We start from the raw sequence: 9,471 nt of genomic DNA, 5'->3' as shown, positions 1-9,471 counted from the left end.
AAAAAAAAAAAAAAAAGTGGGCCAAATACATGAATAGGAAACTGGGACTGGGGGCCTGCTTTTTATGTCCAAGTTAGTAGAAATTAAAAATTGTAACCTTGCCCTGTTAACAGCAGTCGGCCCCTTCCCCGAGTTCCCTGACTTTGCTGCAGCAGCTCCAAGGCACACTGGGGGTTGTTGGCTTCTTACAAAGAGCAGTGCAGAGGACCTGGAGGAGCATCAGCTAGAACGATGGCCAGGCCAGCACATGGGAGGGCTGCAGAGCTCCGTTCTTGGCCTCCCTGCTTGCAGGTATCAGGCAGAACCCTGCAGGCTCAGCTCTCTGCCACTCTTAGAATCTGCTTCTTTTGAGAAGTTTCTTTTCTTAGCGGACAGAGTTAGTTTGGTTTTTTTAGACAAGATCTCACCGTGTAGTTCAGGCTGGTCTTGAACTCATGGTGATCTTCCTGCCTCAGCCTCCTAGGTGCTAGTATTATAGGCATGCACCACCACACCCAGCTTCTTTTGGGTTTTTATGGCATGTTCATTATCATAGGCATGGCATGAGTAATTAAATAGCTGTCCAGGGTGGCAGGAGAGCTCAGAGGCCTAAAACGCCTGCTTAGGCAAGCACACAGGAACCATGCTTCGATCCCTGGCACCGCATGCTGTGCCAGTCCTGCCCCCAGTGTGGGCTTGCTGGCCACAAAAAAAGATAGATAGATTGATTAGATAGATTAGATAGATTAGATAGATAGATAGATAGATAGATAGATCGATCGATAATCGGTTTCGGACAGCCTTTTCCCTGCCAGAGCTACAATGGGGCTTCAGCCCTCCTAGCCGTGCCCTGGTCTTCCTGGTGAGCAGCCACAACCTTGATGCTGCCTAGGGATCCCTAGCCGCAGGCAGCTCGGAAACATGCAGCGGGCGTGGGAGCCGGGTGCTGGGAAACGGGGCGCAGGCTGCGGATTTAGCAGCATCACACCTCCCTGCCAGTGGTACTTACGCTTCAGCCTCCTGCCTGTACTTACCAATATTTTTCGTATCTTTTAGTATTTCCACCTGACGTTTCTTTTTGCAGACACTTGATACCATTACCATGGCAACTAGTATCACCTGTCACATATGGCAGGCGACACTGACCTGAGAGCCAGAGGGCAGACAGGTCTGCCATCACAGCCGCGTGGCACGCGAGGGCAAGACTGCAAGCTCAGGGACGCCTCGGGTAAACCGAGGAGCGCCTGCCCTATGGCACGCATGATAGAGAGGGCTAGCGATGTAGTGCAGTGCTCCCTGGAGGGGACAGGCCCAGGAGAGAGCGCCAGGTAGGAAAACAGCGGGCGCTGTTGAATCTCGTGTGAGCATCATAAAGCCAGTCCACAGCGGCCCTGTGCATAAGTTAACGTTCCTCCCCCCTCTCTGTACGCATGGTGCTGTTCACATGTGTCATGCGGTGTGATTAGAGATGCACAGATCCTGTGGGTGTGGCTTCCTTGATTTGCTGTCACATGAAGACCTGCTCTGTGTAATAAACTCAAAACAAAATAACCTTAATAGCAGCCAGCACTTACATTTTAGAAGCCCATCAAAAATAAAGTAGAGGGCCGGGGAGATGGCTCAGTAGAATAAGCACTTCCCTGGCAAGCGCAAGGGCCTGAGTTCAATCCCTGGTTCCACCAAAAAAAATAAAAATAAAGTAGAGGGCTGGGGAGAAAGCTCTTCTAAGCACCTGCCTGGCAAGTGCAAGGACCTGGCTTTGATCCCTGGTACAGCATGCCGTGCTGGCCCTGGAACCCTGGGAGCACCACGCCAGCCGCCAGAACCAGGCACGATAGTGCACGCCTGTAATCCCAGTACTCAGGAGGCAGAAAACAGAAGAATCGGTATGAGTCTGATCTATGTAGGGAGACCCTGCAGACCCTGTACCAAATACTAAATAAATAGAAATAATTATTTATAATACATAAATGATTATTAATTAATAAAGTAGAAAAAAGTTAGTGTGTTCACAAAGTACAAAATAGTCTCCAATGGTAAAGCTGCTGGGTCCCAAGAGTGTACGCTCAAAACTGCAAGGTGTTCTTATATTGGAAAACATTAAAGCTTTGAAAATGTTTACATTTTGTGTTTTTAAGACCTAGCCACCATGGAAGAAAGAGTACAAAGACGATATTATGAGAAGCTGACAGAATTTGTGGCAGATATGACCAAAATTTTTGATAACTGTCGTTACTACAATCCAAGTGACTCCCCTTTTTACCAGTGTGCAGAAGTTCTTGAATCTTTCTTTGTACAGAAGTTGAAAGGATTCAAGGCCAGCAGGTAAGCAGTTGTGCTCTGTGCTGTGAACTAGTCCAGCAGGCAAAGCTAGACTTTAAATCCATAGGCCTTTTCCTTTGAACATCTGATGACATTGAAATGTGTCACTTGGACCTTTGTGCTTTCTGATTCCAAACCACAACCCCCCTTTCAAGCCCATGATTTTCCTTCTTCTCATAGAAGCCTGGTTTACTTTTCTGTGATAGCCACCACCATTCTTCAGCCTTTGCCCACCAACCCATGAGTTCCATTATCCATGGACATTCAGATTGGGTTGAGCACGCCTGGGGTGGGCCTGGGTATTATGAGCCCCTAAACAAGACCAGGTGCAAGAAGGAACATTCTGGGCGACGGGGGCTGGAACTCGCAGTGGGTCACTGGGCTCAGGACAAGCGCTAGGGACAAGAGTTCAACATCCTGTCTAGTACATTTCCTCCCTCCAGGGAATATATTTGGGGATATTTTGTCTTTTTCTCCTGTAGCAAGGTAGATAGTTACCAAGAGCTATATTTAAAAATGAAGCATAGACCCAGCTGAAGTATGAAGTTACATTGCCAGGAAAGGATTGAAAAACTGTAGTGAAAGAAAAAAGGACAGGAGGGAGGCTCATGACCAAAAACGAAGAAACTGCCAAATCTCAAATTTCTAGTGTTTGCCATTCCTTTCTGTTAATTCATTTGTTGTCAAACTTAAAAAGGGACTTTAAGTGTAATAAAATCCTTATTATGAAGAAATACAAGAATATAAAACATAAATCCATAGTAGTAAAGAGACTTCTTTGAAATCTAATAGACAAGAGAAAAGGAAAAGAGGGATTAATCAAGATCAACGTATATGGGTTGGAAGTGGTCCTGGACCAGGGTGGGGCGGGAGACGTCACTTGACCACCTATAATGGACTTGCCAGCCCCCCAGAGTGACCCAGCCCATCATGTCAGGGGCGCTGATACTGAGAAACCCTCACTTCTCTGAAGGAAGACTTGCCTGTGAGCCCAGTGTGTGTGCACGCTGGCCTGCCTGGCCTCCCTGCCTGGCCCATAGCTGTCCTTATGACATGTTAGACCCTGGGGACAGCCAGGCCTGGAATGAAAGCCTGCAGTGTGAAAGAGTAAGGTTGGAGGAGGGCAGTTGAATAAATACCAGGGAAACAAATAATTTTTAACACTTTTTTTTTTTTTTTTTTTTTTTAATTTTACTTATGTATGTGTGTGTGTGGCCAGCTCAGCCCACCAGGGGGCGGGCTGGCTGGCATGTGGTGCTGGAGGATCGAACCGCAGTCCCTGTGCTTTGCTGAGCTTGTTCTAAGTAGGTCTATGGCTCTTACACCACTGAGCCATCTCACCAGCCCCAAAACAGATAATTTTTTTAAAAATAACTTCTAGGGGCTGGGGAGATAGCTCAGTAAAATAAGCACTTGCCTGGCAAACACAAGGTCCTGAGTTTAATCCTCAGTACCGCAAAAAAAATAAAAATAAAAGTAACTTCTAAGTCATGTGCAGAAAGTAAGTTTAGAAAACACTGCATCTGTATCATGATGAACAGACTGTTAAGAATAATCAAAGAAGAGGAAAGAATCATTGTAAAACAGCAAGTTGTCAACCCTCCCAACATAAAGATTAAAAAGAGAGATGAAAATTATGAAAAAAAAAGTGTGATAGGGTTTGGGGAGATGGTCTGAGCACCTGTCTGGTGAGCGCAAGGACCTGGGTACAGTCCCCAGTACTGCATGCCACACCCGCCCCAGAACCCAGAGCAAGCTGTACCAGCCCCGGAAACTGGCCGTGTGGCCCACACCTGTAGTCCCAGCACTGGGCAGCCTGAGACAGGAGGATCTGCTACAAGTGAGAGCTGCGTAGCCAGACCCTACTTGTTCACACATACATACATGATTTTCTTTAAAAAAAGAAAAAATATGATAGTGTCCGATACTCATTGAATGGCAATTCCAGAAAAAAATGGGAAAGACAGAAGAAATTCTTCTCTGTAATGTCCTGAGCTAATGAGCGGCACAGTGCTTCAAGTCCAAAAAACAAATTGGTTCCTCAGCAAGTAATTACTGTGAACTTGCTGGGTGCTGGTCCTGGGAGTGGCTCAACGAAGCCCCTCTCCTGTGTGGAGCTTACCTTCGTGTGGGAAGTTGAGGAGAACAGTTGCCCAGCATTGTAACCAAGTAGACAACTGGAGAAAAAAATATAGATATAGATATAGAGATATAGAGTTATAGAGTTATAGAGATATAGAGATATAGAGATATAGATATAGATCTGTATGTGTTAAATTTCCACAACCCCAAGGATAAGTAAGCGCTTCTGCAGAGAACAGTGCAGCTTATAAAATACCAAGAGTTAGACTGGTGCTGGACTACAGTAGGGAATGTTACAAGCTTATGGAGGAATAAATCCGAATGTTTGAGGAAATGTTTTCCAGCTTAGATGAGTATGTAAAGCCAAATGAGGGGCTGGTGAGATGGCTCAGTGGTCTAAGGCACCTACTTAGAACAAGCTTAGCAAAGCACAGGGACCGCGGTTCAATCCCCCAGCACCACATGCCAGCCAGCCCCGCCCCCTGGTGGGCTGAGCTGGCCACACACACACACACACACACACACACATATAAATAAAAATAAAATAAAAAAAGCCAAATGAGTGCAGGGCATTGTATGTTTTTCTGAGTGTGAGGAAGAGGGATCTTTTCTTGGCAGATTTTTGCAAGATACGTGCTATAGCAGAAATGATGCAGACAGAGAAGTAAGGCCTGAGGTGCGGGAGACCTGAGTGCTGCTGCAGCCTGGGGCTCCATTTGTACAGCACATCTGTACTGCAGGCCCTCCACATTGGAATGGGAGAGTGGAGTTCTCGCAAGGCAGAATGACTGATACAGCAAATGATTTGGTTAAGATAGAAAAGCCTAAGGCAGGGGGCCAGGGAGATGGCTCAGTAGAGTAAGTGCTTCCCTGGCAAGTGCAAGGGTCTGAGTTCCATCCCCGGTTCCACCAAAAAAAAGAAAAACCTAAGGCAGTGATAAAACTGATGAACTTGGGGCCGGGGAGATGGCTCAGCAGAATAAGTGCTTCCCTGGCAAGTGCAAGGGCCTGAGTTCAATCCCTGGTTCTGCAAAAAAAAAAAATGAACTTAAAGGAACAGAAAAGACAAATTCCATAAAAAGAACAGGAATTCCCTTAGAAGCTATGAAGAAAAAACTTCACGTAGTTAAAAAGCATGATATTGAGGCCAGGGAGATGGCTCAGTGGAATAAGCACTTGCCTGGCAAGTGTAAGGGCTTGAGTTCAATCCCTGGTTCCACCAAAAAAAAAAAAAAAAAAAAGCATGATTTGTCAGTTTTTAGAATTAGCCTATAAATAGAGCATAGAAACCTAAGTTAAAGTGAATGAGAAAATTGAACCTGGACTCAAAACTGAGAGATGGGGAAACAGTCAAATAAGCTCCTTTTGCATTTGCCGGACCAGGGTGTGAACAAAACAAAATAGATAAAACAAGAAATAACAGTATAGCAAGTCTGCCCAAAGAGCTGGATGGGACCGTGCCACTCCCTGGGGACCTGGCCTTTGAGTTGAGGGAAAAGAGGGCCCAAGAGCGTGGCTGCCCTTCCAGCCGCTGCGCACTTCCCTTCTGCACCCAGGATGTGAGGTGGCGCTGCTGGCGGAAAGGAGGAAGCCTGTGTGGTTCCCAGGGCTTGTGCGGACCGAGGAGTGTGGGGAAGGAGGACAGGGCCTTCTAGCTGGGTCTGTGCAGTCCCCTGGCCCCTTGGTGCTCTGGGCTCTGGGGTCATTGCTGGGGACCAACTCAGTGCCTTTCATCTGCCAAGCACTTTCTGTGCCACTGAGCTACACCCCAGTCCACAGAAGCCACTTAGGACTCCTTGCCACATACGCTGTGGGGACGCTCATGCATTCAGGTTTATATAATTTTTATTAAAGCACTTGGGGGCCGGGGAGATAGCTCAGTGGAAAGAGTGCCTGACAAGCACAAGGTCCTAAGTTCAATCCCTGGTACAGCACCAAAAAAAAAGCTCTTGGAAGCTAAACAGAAGTTTACTCAACTGTGCTTAAATAAATTGCAGTGTAAGGTTATTTGAAGGCAACTCTTGTCTTTTAAGGGAATATCTGAAATTTCCAGCAGAATGTAATATTAGTCACTGAAACTTATTTAGTTCCTTGCCATATTTACCCATTTTTAATTTATGATCACCAATATTATTTTTTAACATTCTTTTCATTACTCTTATTTTGTTGAGATTTGCCATTTATACCATCCATGTTCTTTCTTTTCTTACAGATTATGATATCTTTAGTCTGAATTTTTACTGGAATCAGAGCTGGATGTTGGGTCACTGTTTGTTGTACCACGTGGTTACCTAATTCAAAATTGCCCCCACAAAAGATTAGTTAATATAATTTTTAATATTAAAGATGTATGATGGTAGAGAATTCATTCTAGCAGCCATGTTGAACAGTGTATTTAAAAATTGTTGTATACTTTTGCAATACTGTATTTGTCTACTACAACATAAAGTATTTTGACTTAGTCCTGATAACTGTACAGTAATTTGGTTTACTAATGAAAGTGATGAATAAAACTGTGAAACTAGAAAGACTTTCTTGGGCTTTAATAGAAAAATATGCTTTTATTATTACCATTTCTCTTTTAATATAATTTTTACCCTTCAGATTTCCCAAATCAATGTAAATAGACAGGCACACAGCTTTTGTGCAATGATAATGCTTTTGTAAATGTCTCTATTTGTCCTATTGGTTAAAAATATTGTAATCTTTATTGGACAAATATATTTTTTTTTAATACTGGCTTTTTCCAGTGATCTATCATGTGTAGTGTACAGTGAAAAGGTTTAACATTTTAAGCTAAAAATCTAATTGTTCTCTTAGATTTGCTTGCCAAGGATGAACGAGAGCACATGGCTGCTTCCCCAGACTGACTGACCTTGGCGTCCACATAGAGCATCACTGTTTTCAAAAATGAAGGGTGCTTACTTGTTCCCTTTTTTCTGTATTCTGTAGGTCTCATAACAACAAACTGCAGTCTACAGCTTCTTAAAATTCAGCGTGTTAACGTAAAACACAGCAAGAATCTGGTTGTCTGAACTATTTTAAGGAGCCAGATGTTTTAGTCAGGGTACCCTGACAAGACTTGACCTAAACTCATTTTTATTGGTCATAACAGTCTAAATACATTCTGGGCCAATTTTGTCCAACGGACAAGGGAAAAACAAAGTCAACGACACCATTATCTTGTCAAGATCAAATGGTTTTACTATTGTGGCAGAAGCGGGAAAACTTTGTTTATTGAAAAAAAAAAAAAGAAAAAGCAAGAAAAAAAGATACTATGGGGTCAAGTGTAACTCCATGGAAATGCCACGTCTGCTCTTCAGTGAAGAAGCTGGTTTAGAGTCTCACAGAAAACTTTTGACTGTATTTATTTATTGTTGCAAAAAAGACGCTTTTTTATTGCTGCCCTCATTTGTCAGCTAATTATTTTTTCTTATACAATCCAGCCTCAGTTACATGTAATCCGCCCTGTATCTTATCATGATTCCTGTAGGTAAGAGTACAAGATGACCTCTAGATGTCTTTTCTTTCTATGAAAGGAGCTGCTATGTACACATGTGCACACACACGACTGGGAATCAACAATGAGTTTATTGTTCATGATAGACAAAAATTAAGCTTTCGGAAGGGCTGGGCAGACGGTCCTGGGCGCCAGACTGCGTTGCCTGGAGTCTGTCAGCACAGCTGTCCTTTCCTCTGCACCGGGCTAACACGACAAAATCTATTTGAAGGTATCTTGTTTGTAAACATTTGTCAGATTCTAATTTTTTCTTTTTGTATTAAGATTCAACTATGGATGTATATGAAACAAAATAAATGGAGATAACTTTTCTCCCGCAGCTGGAGGTGTCTTTGTGCACTGCTGGTTGTCTGTCAGCCTTGTGGGGAAGGGAGGGGCTCCCCGGGGTGCAGGCAGCATGGTCGGCTGGCTGGCGCTTCCAGGACAGCAGCGGCCCTGCGTGGCCCTCGGCGTGTAGTTCCCAGTCCGCTGTCACCGCGCTGCACGTCCCCAGGGTGCCAGTGCTGTAGCTCGGCGGAGGCCCGCCGCCGAGGGTGCCAGGCGCAGCGCGCATCCGCTGCGTCGCGCTGGCCGCGTTCCCGGCCCGAGAATCGTTGCGGACAGCTCCTTAAATTCTGTGAAGGGCATTTTTAGATGATCTCATCCTCTGAAGTTTTTGTTGGTTGGGTTTTTTTGTGCTGTGTAAGGAAAAGTAGCAGAAACTGTGGGGAGACAATAGACGGCAGAGGAAGGTGTACTCTGCATGTCTTTCCTTTCAGCCCTGTAACCGTCCACAGTGTATGGCTGCACTGCAAGAATGGCTCCTCCGAAACCTGCCAGGTAGATCACGCAGTTTTGCAAAACTTTTCCTAGATTTTGCACTAACCTGTCAGCTTTGTCCTACCAAGTTCTGGAAATCGCCTAGTTACTGTTCTTTCAAGGTTTCCTTCTGTTTCATGTTGCCCTGCTATGCAAACCTTGCCCAGACCTTAGTTTCTTAAAAGGAAGATGTTGCTACAGTTGCCAGTTCTCTTAATACAGGCTCAGGTGTATAGGTCCTTCTGTCAGCGTCAGTTTTATGTAGCGAAGCCCATTCCTTTTGTACATAAAGATGTCACTTAAACCTATACTTACAAAATAAAGACACTAATTGCTCAATCTGGAAACAAACTTTTTGTTTAAAATATTAAAATGAAAAAATATTAAAATGGAAGTAGTTCAATACAAGTTATTTGTCCTTTAGTTTTTAAAAAATGTTACATATTGTATGCACTGTGCTGATGCAAGAATTCTACATTTTAATGAATCAAGTCATTCTGCATCTCATCACATCACAGTATTTCTGTACTATTTACTCATATATATATAAATATATATGGGCTTACTTTAAACTTGTTGCGGCAACAACTTTCCTACCTGTAGGCAATAGATTGCTATGTTTTTACAAATTGTGGCAAATTCTAAACAGTAACTTTTTGTACTTAATAGGACCTTTCATCCTAGAAAAATAAAATGTTTTTGACATTGCATTTGGTGCAGTTTCTGATCAAGCAGTGGCTCCTTGGTTACTTTCTGAATCTTGTCAAATC

At 43.9% G+C, this 9,471-nt stretch overlaps 2 protein-coding genes across 2 annotated transcripts in view; one reads left to right on the top strand and one right to left on the bottom strand.

Moving 5' to 3' along the window:
* Positions 1-9,409, top strand: part of Bptf (bromodomain PHD finger transcription factor) — a 122,790-nt gene extending 113,381 nt beyond the window's left edge. Inside the window, exons 29-30 of the mRNA XM_023713906.1 lie at positions 2,118-2,304; positions 7,336-9,409. Coding sequence (XP_023569674.1) covers positions 2,118-2,304; positions 7,336-7,372 — 224 coding nt within the window. The 3' untranslated portion in view covers positions 7,373-9,409. The remainder of the gene's footprint in view (positions 1-2,117; positions 2,305-7,335) is intronic.
* The window catches only part of CUNH17orf58 (chromosome unknown C17orf58 homolog), an 8,147-nt gene continuing 6,932 nt past the window's right edge, over positions 8,257-9,471 (bottom strand). Inside the window, exon 6 of the mRNA XM_023714118.1 lies at positions 8,257-8,517. Within this exon, the coding sequence (XP_023569886.1) occupies positions 8,257-8,517 (261 nt within the window). The remainder of the gene's footprint in view (positions 8,518-9,471) is intronic.

The sequence above is a fragment of the Octodon degus genome, unplaced genomic scaffold, assembly GCF_000260255.1.
Source record: "Octodon degus isolate 3935 unplaced genomic scaffold, OctDeg1.0 scaffold00033, whole genome shotgun sequence".
Taxonomy (NCBI): Eukaryota; Metazoa; Chordata; class Mammalia; order Rodentia; family Octodontidae; genus Octodon; species Octodon degus.
This window is presented reverse-complemented; position numbering and strand designations above follow the sequence as displayed.